The sequence below is a fragment of the Gorilla gorilla genome, chromosome 22, assembly GCF_029281585.2.
Source record: "Gorilla gorilla gorilla isolate KB3781 chromosome 22, NHGRI_mGorGor1-v2.1_pri, whole genome shotgun sequence".
In the NCBI taxonomy this organism is placed as follows: Eukaryota; Metazoa; Chordata; class Mammalia; order Primates; family Hominidae; genus Gorilla; species Gorilla gorilla.
In genome coordinates, this window is record NC_073246.2 from 44,900,572 (window position 1) to 44,922,096 (window position 21,525).

Here is a 21,525-nt window from a genome sequence, read left to right on the forward strand (position 1 = left end):
TCTATTTTTTTTTTAGTCAGTCTTTCTAGAGGTTTATGTAATTTTCAAAGAACAGTATTTTGTTTTATTGATTTTTTTGGTTGTTTTTCTGTTTTCAGTTTCATTGATTTCACCTTGATCTTTATTATTTCCTTTCTTCTGCTTTCGGTTCATGATGTTCCTCTTTTTCTAAGATCTTAAGGTGGAAGCTGGGATGATTGATTGGACTAGCTTAACTTTTATTACAACCTAATTAATGTGGCAGGCTTTAAGCGTAGCCGCTAAGCTTACACATTCCGCTCGATGATGGCCCACAGAATCACTGCCTTGGGGTGGTGTCCCCTTATGCTATGTAACTGGTCACATGTCAGGGCACATGAGTGTGCCAGGCCCAGCACTGGAGGCTCCTCTCCCCTGCCAGCTGCCCACCCAGGCGTCACAGTCAGTGGATAAAGTGGCCCATGTGGATCTAACCCCAGATGCGTAGAGTCCTCCATGGGGCATGTACAAACATTTGCATGGGGCTCGCTGTAGGCCGGGCACAATTCCAAGCACTGTACAAGCAAGAACACTGGGGAAAGCCAAGATCACACTTAGTCTGTGCCGGGGTCAAGAGTCAAGGTGGGTGCCAGGGGCTGACTCCCCAGCACAGCTTGGAATACCTCAGCCCTGGTCACTTCCAGTGCCTCCCAGGCCTGTGTTATAATCTCTTGAATGCTCTTATCGGTCGGGGAGAGCTTGGTTCATGGAAAACTCAAGAGTCCACCAAGCCAAGTCTAATGAAAAAGATGTGTGATCAGAAAGCAGGGTCTTCCTCGTCATACTCCTGGGCTGTAAGGCACGTGGAATATGGCAGTGAGATGAAGATCATCTTTTGGAAGCCACAGTGCAGGCTGACGTTGCAGGCTGGCTTGTTGTGTTTAGTACACAGTTGAACATCTCTTGCTTTCCGTGTGTGCTGCGTGCATTCTGAAGCCGCGTCATCTGAGGATGTTCTTTCCCTCAAGCTTCTCTTTCCTTTTTTAATGGTGTCATTATGCTACTTATGTTAAAGTTTTAAACATGGGTTTTCCGTTTTCTAGTAATTCCTTCAACATGTGTGTTCTGACTTGCAGCAGATTCAAAGTGCCATCACAGGCACCATCAGCCCTCAGGGAATTGTGGTGCCGGCGTCTGCGCTGCAGCAGGGAAACGTAGCCATGGCGACGGTGGCAGGTACGATGACAGAAAAATGGACACGCTCTCCATGAGTTTTTGCAGAAAATGGTCCTGTGTGTTAGAATGACAGTATAAATATAATTTCAAGTTCATGCCATTTTCTAATATAGCAATGTTAGAAGCTAGAGGTCTCTGAATGCCTCTTTCTTGTTAATACTCAATAACAAATATTTTATGCAGATTGTGTTTCTTTGTTTCTCTACCAAAAATATATTGGAAAGAAAAAAGGTTTTATGTAGGAGTTGAAAATATACACCAAAACCAGTTGTCATTTTCAAATAACATAGTTTTTTGTTGTGCTTTTAATAGCACCTTGAAAATCTTAAGTTTTATCATTAATTGATGACAAATAAAAATGCAGTCTTAGCATTGGTATTACTTGTAGAACAAAACCATTACAGGAAAGGGACAGATTCCAGAGTTCCCTGGTGCGTAGAGAACATTGAAAACACAAAGCATCATGGAAATGGGACACGGCGAAGAGGGAGGGGTAGAAATTTACACCAAAGACCTCACATAATAGCACAAAGGGAAACCTCAGTGGGAAAAAAAATATAACTAGAATAAAATAGTTATTATTTAGTACCCTTGGCCAAATCCTTAACATGTGCTAATTTTAGGAAATAGTAGAAAGCAGAGGCTAGCAAAAGGAAGGGAGCCCTCACACCCCAGGTCAGTTGGTGGTGTGTGAGCCGGGCTGTGTGGGCTGCCAGGCACATAGTGCCCACCCACCTGCCCACCCACTGCTGCAGGTGCCCGAGTAGCCCACCCAGGGAGTTTGTTTTGATACTTTATAGTGACAAGTCAACTGGCAAAGGATTGTTGATCTTTTGAAATGATTAAAAAGCTCATCAAACCAGGGATTTTATTCCTTTTGTAAGTATATCAAGAAGAGGGCTGGTCGCAGTGCCTCACATCTGTAATCCCAGCACTTTGGGAGGCCAAGGCGGGAGGATCAGTTGAAGCCAGGAGTTAGAGACCAGCCTGGGCAACAAAGCAATGTCCCTGTCTCTACAAAAAAAAATAATAATAATAAAGAAGAATGGTTTAAATCATTGAGACTTAAAAGCAGCCTCATATTTTTATTCTCCCTTTCGAGGTGGCACAGTGTATCAGCCTGTCACGGTCGTCACTCCCCAAGGCCAAGTGGTCACACAGACATTGTCGCCTGGGACAATTAGGATCCAGAACTCCCAGGTGCGTGCGCCATTTTATGGAAGGCTTTGGGGGCGAGTGCTGCCCACATAGGGGCACAGGTAGAACAAGCATGAGCCCTTCCCTTTGCCTGAAGAGCTTTGTCTTGTGTAGCAATTTCTGGTTTCTCTGAATGTCAGTGTTTTGTTTCTTTGTACTCTTATCTCTCGCATTGTAGAGAATTTGCAAAGTTCAGAAAATTCTGAAAGAACAGGAAAAAAAGTCACTCATAACCACCCCCTGCCCCACACACACACACACACACACACACACACACACACACAGAGTTATCCAGTGCTAACGTTGGATCATGTGCACGTCCACCAGGGGCAGAGGTCTTGTAGGCACACACTCCCCAGGGTCCCCACAAAGGGCACGGCAGAACTGCCAGGCAAGCTTTTCAGACCCAGTGAGCCTGGCCCACACCTCCATCATGACAATGTCATTGGGCCAGGGCTTTCAGGCCTCTCTGTCGCCCAGGCTAGAGTGCAGTGGTGCTATCTCTGCGGCTGCTGAGTCTTGCCCGTCTTTGGTGTGTGTTATCAGTTCTTACTTTAAGAACATTGATTCTGGGCCGGGCACGGTGACGTCTGTAATCCCAGTACTTTGGGAGGCCAAGGTGGACAGATCACAAGGTCAGGAGTTCAAGACTAGCCTGGCCAGTATGGCGAAACCCTGTCCTTAAAAATACAAAAATTAGCTGGGTGCAGTGGTGCACGCCTGTAATCCCAGCTACTCGGGAGGCTGAGGTAGGAGAATCGCTTGAACCCGGGAAGCAGAGGTTGCAGTGAGCTGAGATCGTGCCACTGCACTCCAGCCTGAGCGACAGAGTGAGACTCCATCTCAAAAAAAAAAAAAAAAAAACAAACATTGATTCTGGCCAGGTGCAGTGGCTCACACCTGTAATCCCAGCACTTTGGGAGGCCGAGATGGGTGGATCTCTTGAGGTTAGGAGTTTGAGGCCAGCCTGTCCAACATAGTGGAACCCCGTCTCTACTAAAAATGCAAAAATTAGCTGGATGTCGGGTACATGTCTATAATCCCAGCTGCTCGGGAGGCTGAGGCAGGAGAATCGCTTGACCTGGGAGGCGGAGGTTGCAGTGAGCCGAGATCGTGCCACAGCACTCCAGCCTGGGCAACAAGAGCGAAACTCCATCTCAAATAAAATAAAATAAACAAAAAAACCCGACTTTTTTTGAGACTTTGCAAACCTAAAAATGAGTTTATTTTGATCTCATATTTGATATGCAGTCTGTTTACTTGTAGAATTCCGGGTTGAAAATCCTTTCTACCCAACGTTGAGAAAGCATTACTTTTGTGTTTTGTTTTTCTGAGACGCAGTCTCACTCTGTTGCCCAGGCTGGAGTGTAGTGGTGTGATCTCGGCTCACTGCAACCTCCACCTCCCAAGTTCAAGTGATTCTCCTGCCTCAGCCTCCCGAGTAGCTGGGATTACAGGTGTGTGCCACTATGCCTAGCTAATTTTTGTATTTTTAGTAGAAATGAGTTTCACCACGTTGGCCAGTCTGGTCTCGAAATCCTGGGCTCAAGCAGTCCGCCTGCCTCGGCCTCCCAAAGTGCTGGGATTACAGGCGTGAGCTACCGCACCCAGCCCTCAAGAAAGTTGGTGTTCTTTTTTCCAATCTTTTGTGTTTTTCTCATCTTTTAGAAGCTTCTCTTTTTTTGCAGGTGCTCTGATTTTTTTTTTTTTTTTAAGAGACGGTCTCGCCCTGTTACCCAGGCTGGAGTATAGTGGCATAAACACAGCTCACTGAAGCATTGACCTCCCAGGCTCAAGCAATCCTCCCACCTTCACCTCCTGAGTAGTGGGACTACAGGCATGTGCCACCTTGCCCAGTTAATTTTTAAATGTTTTTGTAAAGACAGGGTCTCACTGTGTTGCCCATGCTGGTCTTGAACTCCTGGGCTCAAATAGTCCTCCTGCCTTGGCCTCCCAAAGTACTGGGATTACAGGTGTGAGCCACTGTGCCTGGACTAAAGTTAGGTTTATATGTGAGCTCTTAAACAGGCTGACCTATCCATGCTGCGGACCCTACGGAGCGATTTTGCTTCCTTCCTTCCCTGATCTACGCAGTGTGCAGTGGCAGCATCATCTCAGCAGGCACCTGGGGAGGGAGATGCTGTGTGAGGGAGGCCATGCCAGGGCCTGGAGCACGGCCTTGTAACGAGCAGATCTTCTCTCGTGTTTAGTGAGAAGGAACTTAACAAAGAAATGCCATTCACATCTTTTTCTTTTAAAATGAAGTTGGCAGAGTAGCCTACCCTTTCCTGGGTGACAGGAGGGAAGGTCCGTATCTCTAGTGCCTGTGGAGGCGTCTGGAACAAGGAGTCAGCCTGTGCCCTCCTGTTCTGCGGCCCCTCTTTCTGCCTTTGTGCTGTTTCTGTTTCTTTCCCCTCTGCTCCCCTGGCGTGTCCTGCTCTTGAGAGTTGGATTTTCTGGTGTCCCTGTTCATTCTCATTGGTTCTTGACATCCCTTTTCGGCTAGGAAGTCACATGTTCTCACTGACCTTGCTGCAGGAGGCACAGGTGGGAACAGGTGGTGGGTGAGAGGACCACGGCATTCCTGCCTGCAGAGGATGGGCTCTGAGCCTCCCTGCCTGAGAGGCCTCTGCAGAGCCAAGTCACTAGTGCAAAGACTTATCATGTGCCAGCCTGGGCAACAGGGCGAGACCCTGCCTCTACAAAAAGTAGAAGAAATTAGCTGGGTGTGGTGATGCATGGCTGTGGTCCCAGCTACCCGGGAGGCTGAGCTGGAAGAATCACTTGAGCCCAGGAGTTCAAGGCTGCAGTGAGCCGTGACTGCACCACTGCACTCCAGCCTGAGTGACAGAGCAAGATCCTGTCTCAAAAAAAGGAAAAGCCCAGTCATGTGGAGGGAGCTGTGTCCTGAAACATCAGTCCACACAGGGTTCCCGTGCATGGGCCTCGACTACAAGTCATTTCCCTGTCTGATCCTTGGCTGTTTTCTCCACCTGCAGTTGTAAGTACTTGGATATGTGAGAATTTCCTATGCTTTCTAATGTTATTTTTCAACTTTAAAAGCTTCAGTTACAGTTAAACCAAGATCTCAGCATCTTGCATCAAGATGATGGTTCATCTAAGAACAAGAGGGGCGTCCTGCCAAAGCATGCCACGAATGTGATGCGGTCCTGGCTCTTCCAGCACATCGGGGTAAGGACGGCTGGGCCGGCCCTTGCCTTGCAGCCCTCTGCGACGCTTGCTCTCTGGCTTATGTGTCATGGAAAAGGGTTACTTCTCTGGGCTTAGAAAATCAAAGGCCTGACTTTCAGGACTTTGTGGCATGTCCATAATGTGGGGAGCGTGGGGCACTGCTGCAGGGAACTTGAAGGGCAATGAGGGCCGCCGTGAAGGAGCACCTGAGCACATGTGAGGTGTACACGTGTGTCCGAGACAGCCCACCACGAAGGGTGATGGGGTCAGGTGAGCCAGAAAAGTGGGCAGAGAAGGGGTGTTCTTGGGCAGCAGCTGGGGAAGTTGCTGTGTTTCTGTGTGTTGGATTAACAAGGAAGCTGAGATGGGTTAGAGACATCGCAGGGCCGGGTGCACCCACAGGCGGGCCACCGGGTGGGTGCCTTTCGCTGGAAGCGAGTTTGTCCCACAGGGCGCGCCGGTTTGCCCAGCACGTGTGCACCCGGCTTCCTCCCCCGGGCCATGGCCGCATCTTCTCCCTGTCCCCAGGACATCTTAGGAAGTGCAGTGGTGGGCCTGCTTGCTGAGTTGATGGGGGAGACCTGCTCTGCACGCTGTGTGGCACCATTGCTGCCAGCCTGCTGATCCAGGGCAGGAGAGAGCAGGCGGGGCTCTCCTGGGACAAGCACAGGGAGGCCAAGGCGGGAAGGCAGACGCCAGTTTGGCTTGGCCCTAAGTTTGCCCTTCTCCCCTGCTGTCGCCACTGATTGTTGTGGGGCTGTGGCCATATCCGCCTGTTTCCCAGCCTCCTCCTCCTCGGCTTTCTGCGCTGCATCTGCCCTGCCCTCCCACTGTCTCCTCTCCAGGGTGCCTCCACTGGGGCTGAGGCCTGTTTGTCCTCAGCACTCTGTCCTTGCCCTCCCCTGACTGTGGGCCCCTGAGCCCGTAGCCATCTCGCCATTTCGTGGCCCACTTTCCTCTGGCTGCCTCGGGCTCCTCAGTTGAGGATAGGGTCCATGGGAGTGACTGGCCTGAGGGCTTGAAACTGGTGGGTAGTGTTGCTGAGTGATCCTGGGAGGAGAAGGGCCCTCTCCTGGGCAGAAGGCCTGGCAGGAGCCTGGGCTGCGCCTCTTCTGCTTGCCTGCCCTGGCCTCTTGGTCTCCACCGAGCCGCTTCCATGGGCATAAAAGGTAGCAAGCCACACATGTCAGGAGAAAGGCATGCTACCTGTGAGCAGCGGGGCTGCTCCAAGAAATTGGTTCAAAGAGATCAGTCACAAGAAAATGGAAAGATTTGTGTGTAAGAATGTTAGTGTTGTTCAATATAATAATGGAAAGCAGGTCGGCATGTAGACGGGGACGTACCGGTTTGATGGAGTATCATATGCATAGTTAACATGAGGAATGAGGGCTGTAAGCAGTCGGGAGGTTTAGTGAAGGATAGGAAGTCAAAAGGCAGCATGTTGGTATATTTACACACATTGCGATTATTACAGCCAATCAGTATATGTATAACATAATGATAGAACAACACCAAGTGGTGGGATTGGGTGAGTACTCTCCTTTCAGGTTTCCTTTAATGTTTTAATAATTTCTCAAACAATAAACCCTGCTCATCATGTCCAGTGAAGACGCCGCTTTTTTTCCTGTAGGGCGTCCTCAGTCCCTCCTCACCCTTGTTTCTTGGCAGTGCCGACCCCCTGTAGTTTCCCGCATTCTCTGGGGCAGCATCTCTGGCCGTTTGGTGTTTTCTGCTTGTGTGCTCGTGTTTCCTGCCCTGTTTCTATTTTATGAGCTTTTTAAAGGGGGAGAACAGTATTTCTGTTTCCATGACCTTGAGCTCAGAGCCACACACTCATTGATGGAGTCAAGTTGAGTCACACTGCCGTTAGTTTGAGGAAACAAACCCATCACTGCTGAGGCACATCTGAGGCCGCTCCGTCCCCGTGTGATGGGCAGGGGTGTTTCCACGCCGCACTCAGTGTTCCTTTCACATCAAAGCCAAAGTAAACTCTCACTGCTGACTTCGCTGGTACCGTTCATTCTCTTGGGTCCTTGTTGATCCCAAATCAGGGGCTTTAGTGCATTCAGGTTTTAGAGTAAATGTCGTGTTGGTTTCCACATATAGACAGTCATCAATCTTGGAGAAATTATTTACCATAGCTAGAAATCATTTTCGGTTGGTTCTTCTGTGAGTTTTGCTATCTAGTTCTGGTTGGATTTTTTTTTTTTTTTTTCTGCACTCCCAGGCTGGAGTGCAGTGGCGCAATCTCGGCTCACTGCAACCTCCGCTTCCTGGGTTCAAGCAATTCTTCTGCCTCAGCCTCCCAAACAGCTGGGACTACAGGTGCGTGCCACCATGCCCGGCTAATTTTTTGTATTTTTAGTAGAGATAAGGTTTCACCGTGTTAGCCAGGATGGTCTTGATCCCCTGACCTTGTGATCTGGCCACCTTGGCCTCCCAAAGTACCGGGATTACCGGCGTGAGCCACCACACTTGGCCGGATTTTTTTTTTTTTTTTTCCAGATGGCCAGGCTGGTCTCGAACTCCTGACCTCAAGTGATCCACCTGCCTCAGCCTCCCAAAGTGCTGAGATTACAGGCGTGAGGCACCGCGCCCGGCCCTCTGGTTGGATTTTTTGTATGTGAAATGTTTCAATCATACATAAAAGAAGAATAGCATAGTGGGCACTCCTGTCACCAGCCCTGGGTTCAGTTCCTTACTGACAGCACAGGTGAATCCAGCAGAGATCTCATCCCAGGAAAGCCGTCGATGGCATCAGCTTATCCCAGTGTCAGTTGATTCCTGTGGTACCCATGATGGAAATTTGTCCCCCAGCCTGCCTGGCCATTTCCTACTCCACCTGTTTCACCAGCTGTGGGATGGGGGCAGTTTGTAAACACTTCATGCCTTAGTCTCCTCTTCTGTAAAATAAAGACACTGACAGTGACCGTCTCAGCAGGTGCTTCTGAGGAATCAGTGAATTATTATAGAATGGACCAAGGTAATTGAAATGTGCTGTGTGTTGCTTGTGGCAGAGGCTCCCGGGCCAGAACACATCCATCCATCCTCTTTACATAGATGTAGTTTATTGTTCATAAGTTAAAGTTCAATAAAGTTGATACAGAATCTATAGATTGTATCAAGCCTGGCGTAGACTCACCGCTGGACTGCATAGCTGCTCCTCGTGATGTCGCTGCTGTTATCGTCACTGCTGAACTGTTAAACGTGGGGGGCGGTCCGCCTTGGCCTATGCGCTAACCAGCCACTGCAGCACTAGGACATTCCTGGGACGAGGAGAAACACTTTGTTCGTGAGACTACAGTTAGGTTTTGGCTAGAAGCACTGTTGACGTGACCATTATTTTCTAATGATTATGTAATGCTCACATTTTGCCTAAATCATCTTGATTTCCTTTGTAAACTCAAAGGCCATGGTAACCTTCTTTTTTATTTTCAGCATCCCTACCCAACAGAGGATGAGAAAAAACAGATTGCTGCTCAGACAAATTTGACACTACTCCAAGTCAACAACTGGTAAGGTGCCCTGCTTCCTGAAATCATGCTGTCAGCACGGTAGAGCACTTGGAAACCCTGGCACCAATACATGGTGAAATCTTGCTGAAAATAGGAGATCTCCCTTTTTCTTTTTTCTCAATTGAGACGGGGTCTTGCTGTGTTGCCCAGGCTGGTCTCGAACTCCTGGCCTCAAGTGATCCTCCCACCTCAGCTTCTCAAAGTGCTGGGATCATGGGTGTGAGTCACTGCACCCGACTAAAAATATGAGTTCTTTTAATGGGCAATGGGAGCAGGAGACTTAGGAATAAACCAGGTTCAACCTAAGTTTTCATATCAATACTTCATTATGGACTGCATCCTGCCTGCCTCTTTAGAACTGTTTCTCTAGGGTGCTACTGTCCCCAAGCCCCACATTCATACAAAACTGTGATGTGTTGTTAGTGGATGAGCCTCTGGATGGTGGGAGGCCAAGAGTGAGAGGTCCTGCCCCATGAGGGGACCCTCTGCCACTCTTTCTTGTGGGGGTCCTGCTCCACAGAAGAGTCTGGGAGCCATTCCTAGCAAAGAAACACCCAGGAGGACATTTCATAAAACATCCCCTTCTAGTCCTGCTGTCAAACATTGCTGTGGACACTTAGACTCTGGCCAGATGTATTTTCTTCAGTAAGGGCTTGTGCGTGTTCCTAGGTGGCACTGAAGTGGGGGGTGGTCTTCCATTTTGGTTATTAGTCACTTGTCACTTTTTTAATTTACTTATTATTCAGATGTAGGAAACAGTTTCAGCTTAATAAAACTGGCATGCATAAAAGAAGAAAGGACAAATTCTTCCAGTTGTAAACATTATTATCTTTATCTTAGCTGTGCTAAAATGTGAACTTGTTGAAGTTCCAGCAAGAAAGTCTTCGTCTTTGTGCAGTCGTGTGTGCGGGAGGTATGCTTCGGGGTTGCATAAGTACTTCCATGATCCTGCATTCTTGCCATTCTTTTAGATTTGGGTAGTCACAACAGACTATACTATTTGCGTTATTTCCTGTTAAATCTTTTAAATAGAATATTAACAAAAATGTAAAGATTCTGAGTATGTTGTTGCTGCAGTGGTTGTTATATACTGCTCATGTGCTTGTTTTCCTGGAGCTGTGTGGAAACCACATACTTTGGTTGGGGCACACCTGTGGTGGGTGGGCTGAAGCGGGAGGGATGCTTCTCTGGATGTGCTGGTGCCCCGTCACTGCTCAGCACCCTCCTGCTTTTCTTCATTCATGATTTCCTGGTGTTCCCTGACTCTATGTTACATTAACGAATTGTCTTATCTAGGTTTAGTATCAACTTTTAATTTTTAGTAATAATAACAGTTTAATAATACAACTTAAAAATTCCAAATTTCTGAAATCTTTAATATTTGTAGCTACTTTTTACTTTTTGTGACTTTCTTTCTTTTGTATTTACAAACATTACATCTTGGAGTGAGATACACACACCCATCATTAGTTCATGCCTCTGCTGGTAGCAGCTTTGAATAAGAATGATTTAAAAACACATTACAGGCCAGGCGCGGTGGCTCACACCTGTAATCCCAGCACTTTGGGAGGCCGAGGTGGGCAGATCACGAGGTCAGGAGTTCAAGACCAGCCTGACCAACATGGTGAAATCCTGTCTCTACTAAAAATAGAAAAATTAGCTGCGTGTGGTGATGCACACCTGTAATCCCAGCTACTCAGGAGGCTAAGGCAGTAGAATGGCTTGAACTCGGGAGGTGGAGGTTGCAGTGAGCCCAGATCGCACCATTGCACTCCAGCCTGGGCGACAGGGTGAGACTCAGTCTCAAAAAAGAGAAAACAACCAACACATTACAGTAGCAGTGGGGCCTTCCCTCCCAGGTCTTGTTGGGGTTGTGGGTGGCCATGGAGCTTGTGCTGCAGGGATCACCAGGTTCCTCTAAATGAAGCATGGCGGGATCCGATCTGCTTCATTATTATTAGACTGTGTGCTAATATAATTGTAGATATTTTTAAATCTTGGACTTTTAAAATTAAGCAACCTTAGAGCTGATCCAGTTCTAGTGTTGTTGTTTTGCAGAGGGGGGCATTAAAAAAAGAAAGAAGTTGTCACAGTGACAAACCAGAGTAGAATCTGAGTCTAAAAGTAATGCTTTTGTTTCCCTGATATCGTGAACATGGCTACTCAGCTATCCAGATAGGGAAGTCTGGCTTTTAATAGATGAGCAATGTGTGACTCTAGCAAGAGGTCAACTACTTTATCATTCATGTTACTGAAAAAAGAAGACAGAAACGAGGCCTTAAGCATGGTTGGTATTGCTGCTTTTGCGTTAGGTTAGGAGTAATGCATGAATCTGGATGGGTTCTGGTTTGATAGGTGCTTTCACGGGACAGATGTTGTTTTTCTTTCCGTTTCTTTCTATTGCAGCTCTTTTTGTAGCAAAGTGGCCCAGTCAGTGGCATAGGGTGGTGGGTGCAGCAGAACGCATGTCTGGGTTGCTATCTTTGTCCTCTAGTCACTGCAGGAGGAAAAGCTGGCCTAGGGATTTGAGTCTCCTTGCACTTTCTCCCATTTAAAGGCAACAGCTCATAGCATAAGAATGGGAACTGAAGACAGCAGCCTTTAATCTTAATGTATTTTCAGATTGCTATCATACTCATTTGATATGAAACAATGTCCAGCCTGCCTTGCCAACCTGTGACTGTTGGGCCAGGTGCAGTGGCTCACATCTGTAATCCCAGCACTTTGGGAGACCAAGGCAGGCAGATCATAAGGTGAAGAGATCGAGACCATCCTGGCCAACATGGTGTAACCCCCTGTTTACTAAAAATACAAAAATTAGCTGGGCGAGGTGGCGGGCGCCTATAGTCCCAGCTACTCAGGAGGCTGAGGCAGGAGAATCGCTTGAACCCAGGAGGCGGAGGTTGCAGTGAGCTGAGATCGTGCCACTGCACTCCAGCCTGTGCGACAGGGCGAGACTCCATCTCAAAAATACAAAAACAATGTCCAGCCTGCCCTGGCAGCCTGTGATTGTTGCTGCTCTCATTCTCTATGGAGTCTTATCACAGGCGTGAGTGCCTAGTCTGACAGAGTCGCCAGCATCTGTCGGGGATTTCATCACTGCTGGTGCCTACGTGCTGTGCTGGCCACATGTCTAGGGCCACTGGATGACTTACGCCCTCAGTCATCTACGAAACAGCTCATCATTGGGAATCGTTTTTGAAAAGATGCAGCTCTTGCCTTAGATCGTGCTTTGTGGTGAAACGAGGAGGTGGCAGTCCCATTCTCTGATGGCTCAGACATGTTGCCACCCAGAGGCTCGGCCACGTTGGTGATCTGGTGACGTCCAGACGAGTGCAGACTGCCCGATCGTCTCAGGCATGATGGCACTACAGAAAGTCTTGCTTCTTTAACATTTTTCTTCCTTAGGGAAAATAGTGTCAGATTCACAAATTCAACAGTATCATCTATGTCGTTATGAGTATCTAGTTCACAAACATGCACTAAAGATGTTGAGACAAAAAAAAAAAAAGTGCCATGGACGAGTTGGTCCTTATTTGCATGATTTTTAAAACAACAGGCTCTGTGTTTCTGGGCATTTAGAGAATTTAGAATAGCTATTGAGTCCTCTTAAGTAGTTATTATAGTGGAGAACTTGAGTCATTCTTTGTAGCGTGGTTCATAGAGCAGCGTGTTTGTTAGAAGGATTTGTTAATCCTGTATAGGGTCTTTACGAAGGCTGTTTTCATGGAAGCTTCTCTTTGTTGACTCCAGGTTCATCAATGCCAGAAGACGAATTCTTCAGCCAATGTTGGATTCAAGTTGTTCAGAGACCCCCAAGACAAAGAAAAAAACTGCTCAGAACCGGCCAGTTCAGAGGTTTTGGCCTGATTCTATTGCATCAGGAGTCGCACAGCCACCGCCGAGCGAGCTCACCATGTCGGAAGGTACAGGTGGCCGGCCAAGGCCAGACATGGTGGACCATGGGGTGGGGATTATGAACAAGAGGCCTGGATCAGGCCTGTTAGCTGTGAGCCTCAGGTAATGTGGTGAATGAAAGTGCGTGGTTCTCTTTCTCTGCAACTAAAACATGAGGAAGCTGCATTCTGGGTGCACGGGAGCTCTCAGTAAGAGTTAGGAGCACCAGTAGTAGAGAATGTAAAACACATGATAGAGATATGAAATCATTAATTCTGTCTCAAAGACACAGTCATGCCCGTGGATCTTCTCCTTTGCTTCTGTGTTTGCTCTCCTTTTCCCTCCGACCCCAGGTGTGGAGGAGGGACTTACCCCGTTCTCATCATGTGGCTTCTTTCTCTTCATCCCCCATGCCCTTCTCTCGTGTTTGCTTATTCCCTGTGGCCTCTGCTCTCCATCCCCTGACATAGACAGCCATTCTGATGTGTTTTATAGGCATCTTTCTGTTCGCATGAGGTCTTCATATTTTGGATGGTTTTGTGTGCATGTGTTTTTGGGTTTTTTTGTTTGTTTGCTTTGTTTTTTTTTGTTTTTTTTTTTTTTGAGACAGAGTCTCACTCTGTTGCCCAGGCTGGAGTGCAATGGCGCAATCTCGGCTCACTGCAACCTCTGCCTACCAGGTTCCCGCCATTCTCCTGCCTCAGCCTCCCGAATAGCTGGGAGTAGCTACAGGTGCCTACCACCACGCCCGGCTAATTTTTTGTATTTTTAGTACAGACGGGGTTTCACTGTGTTCACCAGGATGGTCTTGATGTCCTGACCTCGTTATCCGCCTGCCTCAGCCTCCCAAAGTGCTGGGATTACAGGCGTGAGCCACCGCGCCCGGCCCAGAAACAGTTTCTTAAATCCCTGTTGAACATTCCCTAAACATATATAGGTGTTTTATTTTAACTTTAGGTCAAACAAGCAAACAGCACCCAATTGAGTAATAAAGTGTTTTTCTGTGAGTACTAATTTAAATAATGACACACCTTCATCCTGCCGCAGGAGCTGTTGTCACCATCACCACGCCCGTGAACATGAACGTGGACAGCCTTCAGTCTCTGTCCTCGGACGGGGCCACCCTGGCGGTGCAGCAGGTCATGATGGCAGGGCAGAGCGAGGACGAGTCTGTGGACAGCACAGAGGAGGATGCGGGTGCCCTGGCCCCTGCCCACATCAGCGGGCTGGTCTTGGAGAACAGTGACTCCCTGCAGTAGGGGCAGGAGCAGACGCACCTGACTTTTTAGAGTTTGCACAGCAAACATTTTACACAGTTTTATTTCTAATATGTTTTATATGTAGATATAGAAGAGTGCACTTTTGTATTTCATAGTAAGCTTAAAGCGCGTCTTTGCCGGTGCAGCGACTTCTTTCAAGTGTGTGTGTGCGTGTGTGCGTGTGTGTGGATTTTTAAGGAAATTCTTTAAAGGTTTAACGCTAGATTGTGAGGAATGACACACCACTCCCTCCCCGCCTTGAATCCCTAATTAGATTAAGGATTAGCGCTGCCATTTTCTAAACCGTGATGCGGTTGTCACTTAGTTCTGTGGTTCCAGCAGATCTCAGTGGGCTGGTTGACTTGTGTGGCCCATGGATTTGAAAGAAGCTGCTGCACCCGAAACTGCCAGTGTGCGGTGACAACGGCACACGCCTAGACTGAGTGTGGTTTCGTCGTGAGTGGATGGACGGCAAGCTTAGCAAGCCTAAGTCCCCTCATGTTCAGTGAGCCTGTTTCATTTGCTATATAGAAAAAGAAACTCCTATTTTTACCTTGCTGGAATTATTGGATAAAAAAGCTATTTTTATAAATTCGTTATGAATTGGATGATGACTATATTGAGGATAAAATTTCTAGAGAAGAAACAATACATGCTTGCTATTAATATTTCAATTTGGAATGTTCTGAATTGACCAAATTTAACGAACCTGCCCAAAGTTAGCGACCGTTCCATGGTTCTTTGCTCTCCCAGGGTAGTGATGAACATTTACTACTATAAAAGAAACAGCTATTTAATGAAATTTTGATATCTGCAAATTTTTGTTGATATGTAATGCTCAGATTGCATTTTACACTTGATCTAAACATATATCGAAAGATATCTGCTAAACAGGACTTTGGGTAAGTGAGGTGAAATGGTAGCCAGTGACCCATTAGGAGCTCTCACCGTACATACTCCAGTCTAATTTAAATCTGACCACAGTTGCATGGTTGCTTTACCATGTTAGCTGTGTATTGTTTTAAAAGTTTTAACTTCAAAATATGTTATGCACAGAATGTTTATTATAAACTAATATAAAATGTGCTCTACCCCATTGGCTCAGGGCTAGGGCAAACAGCAGATATTCAGACTTTATTACTTAACTAGCGGACATCCCTGGAGTCCCAGCGGCGAGTTGGTCTGGCGAGGGCACCTCGGCAGCCCCCACGGGTTGGCTCCTACGTTTGCGTTTGTGGCTGGTCTCCTGGTGTCAGCGTTCTCTTGTACGTTGTTGCTTTCGACTTTTCAGAGCCCTCCTGCTCACTTGACCACGTGAGATTTGGAATAACTGTAGGACTTCTGTTTCCTGGTAACAAGATGAACCGAGAGAGTGGGCTGGGTTCTGTTTTCTTTGGTTTTGATTTGTTTTCATTGTTTACTTAGGAGTGGTGCTTTTTCTCAGAAAACAGGCCACGGTGTTTCATACAGAATGTCTTCATATCATCTGAAATGGTATGGCTGAAGTTCATTTGTTTACAGGGTTGGGAATGTCTTCAGTTCTTGAGAGTCAACAGTAATGATTGGTTGTAAGCCAAGGGACATTTTAAGCTAGTGAAGAGTTTTTTCTGGAATTGATTTTTCCCAAAAGAATATATTAATTGAGGTTAAGAAGTCAGTGGGAAACACACAGAAATTTATTTTAAAATCTTTCAGGAGCTTTAACTGAAAGACTTGGTTATCAAGTCTTTTGGGGAGAGAATGACATTTTTTTTTTTTTGAGACAGAGTTTTGCTCTTGTTGCCCAGGCTGGAGGGCAATGGTGCGATCTCAGCTCACTGCAACCTCCACCTCTTATGTTCAAGCAATTCTCCTTCCTTAGCCTCCTGAGTAGCTGGGATTACAGGCATGCACCACCACACCCGGCTAATTTTGTATTTTTAGTAGAGATGGGTTTCTCCATGTTGGTCGGGCTGGTCTTGAACTCCCGACCTCAGGTGATCTGCCTACCTCAGGTGATCTGCCTGCCTCAGCCTCCCAAAGTGCTGGGATTACAGGCGTGAGCCACCGCGCCTGGCCGAGAATGACATCTTAAAGCCACCATTGCGTTCCTCATTTGTGAACTGTTTTCTCATATTTTAAGTCAAGTCTATAAGATCATTTTTAACCTAAGTTCCAACTTTGTTGGACTCCTTAAAATAAGCACCCATGAAAGCCAGCCAGCCCTTCCTCCTTCCCTCACCACCTTCTGTCTCATCATCCCTCACCACCCTCCGTCTCATCATCCCTCACCACCCTCCATCTCTTCGGCTGCCTGCTCTTTAGTGTAGATTAGTGGAAGCCATTCACAGAATGTAGACTCATGTATAGGTCACCATTTATTTCCCCCACTAGAAATCACATTCACTAAGCAGTGGATTGAATTTAAGAGTGCTGCCCCTGCCCGGCGCAGTAGGGCGTGCCTCTAGTTCCAGCTACTGGGGAGTCTGAGGCAGAGGATGGCATGTGCCAGGAGTTTGAGGCTGCAGTGCACTATGCTTGCACCTGTGAATAGCCACTGCACTCCATCTTGGGCAACACAGTGAGACCCCCATCTATAAAAAGAGAGCACTGCCTGAACCTCGGTGGCACTGGGAAGCTCTGGCCTGAGAGTTAAACACCCATGCTGAATGGTACAGTGTGCATTCTCTCCAGCTGAAAACTTTCTTCAACTTTCCTAAATTCTTACTAAATTCAGAGGAATAGGATAAAGATCACTTAGAGAAAGGGTGCTTATGGACATAGCCTGAGTTTCCTTTAACCTCTCTCCAATGGGTGCTTTTAACTAGCTTCTACATGGCAAGCCGTTTCAGTTTGCAAAATCACTGCCCAGCATGTTTGAGGTCAGTTGGCACCTTAAAACACCTGTTCTCCAGCCCTTGGACAGTGGAGAGAATCTGTAAAAGTGTGACCCCTCTAATATTTCGTTTTAAATGATCAGATTCGGTTCCAGTTTTATTCTTGTTGAGTTTTTCCCTATGAAGGCTCCCTTTGAATGTGTCTTGAGACCCAAATTGAGCATGTTGCTGTTATTCCTGCCCTGCACCTGTGGAGCAGGAGTGGCAGGGCTGGCTGTGCTGGGTTCCAGCTCGCTCCCGCCGAGGGACTAGCTTGGCCTTTGCGCTTTGATTCCAGATAGTAAGATGAGTGGAAGTGTTTATCCAGCATGCAAAAGAAACCCTCACGGCTAAGGGCTCCAGGAGTTGTGTCTGTGTGACCTGAGAGTGATCCGTCTCCTGCCTATGTGAGGTAGCAGTGGGCACTTTTCATTGAGACAAACTCCAGGGTGCCCGGCGGGGGTTCTGCCCCTTGTGAAGGCCCATTCCTGGCACTTAGAGACAGAAAGAACTCAGCAATCTTTCGTTCTAGTTATATTCGGTCTTTGAAACTGACAATCTTTGAAATGTGAATACTGTAACAATATGTTTTCTTGGATTGTTGTCTTTAAAAAGGATTTTTGTGAAGCAATTGATTTATCAAAGCAAAAAAATTAAAAATAGAAACTTGTTTTTATGGATGTTTTATTTTATAAAGCTCATGTCACCAAAAGCTGCTTCTCCATTTTATGTAAAACATTGAGAATGTTTTCATGTCTTCTGGTGACATGTAGGGTCTGTAGTCACCCCTGCATATTGAGAAACTAGGACCACACTGCATCGGACTAGTCAGGTCCATTTACATGTCCAAGAATCTTTTCTTAAATTCCTTACTTTGTTCATTCATTGGCTGTTCAGGCAGAAAATGGAAACAGGTAGCTTTTATGTTGTTTATTATAGTTTTCCACAAATCTAATTATTCTGATAGTTACAAGAAGATAGTGATTCATCAGTAAGCTAACATAATCCCTTTCATAGTTCATATTATAAATTTTCATGACAAGAAAGTTCCTGAAGATTTAAAAGGTACATTAAAACAATTTCAGAGGGTTTTTAATCTTTGTTGTCCAGAGTGTTATAACTCCCAACAACTGTTCATGCTTAGAGGCTAAAGTCAGCAGACTTAGTATTTTAAAAACCACATGGAAAATTGTGAGTCTTGTTGGTGATTAGTAGTGACAGCTGACTGTATTGTTTCAAGCAATGTTTTCATTGGTTACAGAAAACTGAGGCACTGTGTTGTATCTCCAGCTCCCTTAGTTCAGAGGTGAGAGGACGGGCATGAACTTTATTAATGTGGGGCCTCATGCAGCCCCAGTCTCTCTAGGCTTCCAGGGCTTCATTTATGAAAAGGAAGAACTGGCTTATAAGGTTTATTCTAGCCTTACAATGATGTTTATGACTAATAAGATTCTATCTCTCCATCTAAAGACTGATGAGGAAGTGAGTAATGGTCTAGCAAATCCAGAAAATAAGAAATATTTGGATTAAATATTTAGTGTTTCACAGTTTTTGAATTATATGAATGTCATAAATAATGTCTACTGTTTTTAGCTTTCATGCCATTCTATTATATATACTCTCAGAAGAAATTCTTAGTACAAGGCCGGGCGCGGTGGCTCCCGCCTGTAATCCCAGCACTTTGTGAGGCCAGGGTGGGCGGATCACCTGAGGTCAGGAGTTTGAGATCAGTCTGGCCAACATGGTGAAACCCCATCTCTACTACAAACACAAAAATTAGCCAGGCATGGTGGCAGGCACCTGTAATCCCAGCTACTCGGGAAGCTGAGGCAGGAGAATCTCTTGAATCCGGGAGGCGGAGGTTGCAGTGAGCCGAGATTGTCCCACTGCACTGCAGCCTGGGGCATAGAGCGAGACTCTGTCTCAAAAAAAAAAAAAAAAATCTTAGTACAAATTATTTTTGCCCTTGTACAGTGGGATATTTGTACCTTCACTAAGACCTAGGATAGTTGTTTAACTATCATTGTTTATAAAATCTGCGAGACTAGTGACTATATAGCATCTAAGCACATGTGACTGAAAGCAGTGAATGCCCGGGGTGGCATCTGGGCCTGGGGCCAGCTTTCTCCAATCCCACGTCTTCACCATGCAGCCCAGGTCCGGTCTGGCACCTGCAGGCTCCTCTCTGCCAGGCCTCCTCAGGTCTGGCTTTTGTAGTCTATAAAGGACTAGTTAGTGTTGCTTACTTGGATAATTTGTAAGTATTCTGTATAAAAATCGTATTTAGAAGGTATTATCTTATACAGATGTTTCCATTCTTTATCTCCCACAGCAACCCACACTCTCACGGCTTCTGCTGCGGGAAGCACTCCTTCCTGGGATTCCCTGGCACAGTTGAGCTGAGTATTTCTCCACCTTCACTGGCTGCTCTCCTCTAGCTCCACAGTCTCTACAACCCAGGTCTACACTAACACACAAGACAGTGTAAACTGTTAAGGGCTTCACAACTTATTTCTGACATGGATTGCTGTGTTAAGATAATATGAAAGAAAACTCAGTGAATATAAAGTAAAATATTTTAAAATATAACTGATTTTTCTGCAGGCCATTTTCTAAAAATGTCTAAGCAACTAAGGACTTCAACCCTGTAAAAAGCAAGAATGGTTTTAATATAAATCAGGAATTCTAGACCGGGCGTGGTGGCTCACACCTTTAGTCCCAGCACTTTGGGAGGCCGAGGCAGGCAGATCACCTGAGGTCAGGAGTTTGAGACCAGCCTGGCCATCACGGAGAAACCTGGTCTCTACTAAAAATAAAAAAATTAGTCAGGCATGGTGGTGGGTGCCTGAAATCCCAGCTACCCGGGAAGCTCAGGCAGGAGAATCGCTTGAACCCAGGAGGCGGAGATTTTAGTGAGCCGAGACCACGCCACTTCACTCCAGTCTGGGCGACAGAGCAAGGCTCTGTCCCAAAATAAATAAATAAATAAATAAATAAATAAATAAGGAATTCTTTTATTCCAGCATCTTTCAAAAGAAACATTTTAGGCTGGGCACAGTGGCTCACGCCTGTAATCCCAGCACTTTGGGAGGCCGAGGCTGGTAGATCACAAGGTCAGGAGTTCCAGACCAGCCTGGCCAGTATGGTGAAACCCCATCTCTACTAAAAATATAAAAAATTAGCCGGGCATGGTGGTGCATGCCTGTAGTCCCGGCTACCCGGGAGGCTGAGGCAGGAGAATTCCATGAACCCGGGAGACGGAAGTTGTGGTGAGCCGAGTTCACACCACTGCACTCCAGCCTGGGCGACAGAGCGAGACTCTGTCTCAAAAAAAAGAAAAAAGAAAAGAAACATTCTAATGACAGCTTTAGTTGCTTAGACATTTTTAGAAAATGGCCTGTAGAAAAATCAGTTATATTTTAAAATATTTTACTTTATATTCACTGAGTTTTCTTTCATATTATCTTAACACAGCAATCCATGTCAGAAATAAGTTGTGAAACCCTTAACAGTTTACACTGTCTTGTGTGTTAGTGTAGACCTGGTCATAGAGACCGTGGAGCTAGAGGAGAGCAGCCAGCGAAGGTGGAGAAATACTCAGCTGAACTGTGCCAGGGAATCCCAGGAAGGAGTGCTTCCCGCAGCAGAAGCCGTGAGAGTGTGGGTTGCTGTGGGAGGGTAGATGGCGGGAGGACACGGGGCTGGGCAGCCGGGAGGGACTGGTGGCCTGGGAGACAGCAGTGAAGAGGAGAGGGGAGAGCAGAGGCAGGCGCCATGGGTTCTGGGCATGGCCGTGAGCCACTGGAAGATGATACGGGAGCTTATCTTTGTTCCCTTGGGGAAGAAGCCCTTATTTTGAGACCTCGAAGGCATAAATCCTAAGGCAAAATATGGGTGATTTGGCCAGATCAAAATTCAGTTTTTCTGTGCATTGGAGGACACAGAGGACCATTAACAGGTAGTGACTGAGAGGAGCACTTTCCTCCTTCCTTCTTTTTAATGGATAAAGCCGGCAAGGAGCCAGTGTTAGGGGGATTCCTGCAACTCAGCAAGTAACCAACTAGAAGTCTCTGGAACCATGACAGCGGATATTAATAGTTCATTGAAAGGAGACCAGATGACCAAGCAGCACGTGAAGACTGCACGGCCTCGCCACGCCCAGGGAGTGTAAGCTGGAGCCCGGGGGCGTGCCGCCCTGTCTGCCGGCAGCAATGAGGAAGCTGGGATTGGGGATCTGCAGAAACGGGAACTTGCGTGGTGCTGGCGGGAATATCACGGGGCCAGCCATTCTGGAATGAACCTGACAGGACAGTCATGTGTCACTTAACAATGGGCTGTGCTCTGAGAAATGCCTCTATAGAGGACTCCATCACCGTAGGAACATCACAGCGCACTCACACAGCTCACTGTACACCC

At 46.7% G+C, this 21,525-nt stretch overlaps 1 protein-coding gene across 4 annotated transcripts in view; it reads left to right on the forward strand.

Moving 5' to 3' along the window:
- The window catches only part of PKNOX1 (PBX/knotted 1 homeobox 1), a 62,558-nt gene extending 44,773 nt beyond the window's left edge, over nt 1-17,785 (forward strand). For 2 of the 4 annotated variants that reach the window (XM_031005200.3, XM_063702786.1), the window contains exons 6-11: nt 1,095-1,194; nt 2,297-2,394; nt 5,455-5,583; nt 9,022-9,098; nt 12,852-13,024; nt 14,043-17,785. In XM_031005200.3, the coding sequence (XP_030861060.1) occupies nt 1,095-1,194; nt 2,297-2,394; nt 5,455-5,583; nt 9,022-9,098; nt 12,852-13,024; nt 14,043-14,254 (789 nt within the window). In that variant the 3' untranslated portion in view covers nt 14,255-17,785. The remainder of the gene's footprint in view (nt 1-1,094; nt 1,195-2,296; nt 2,395-5,454; nt 5,584-9,021; nt 9,099-12,851; nt 13,025-14,042) is intronic. The other 2 variants (XM_031005201.3, XM_063702787.1) reach the window with 1 other exon arrangement.
- The last annotated feature ends 3,740 nt before the right edge of the window (nt 17,786-21,525 follow it).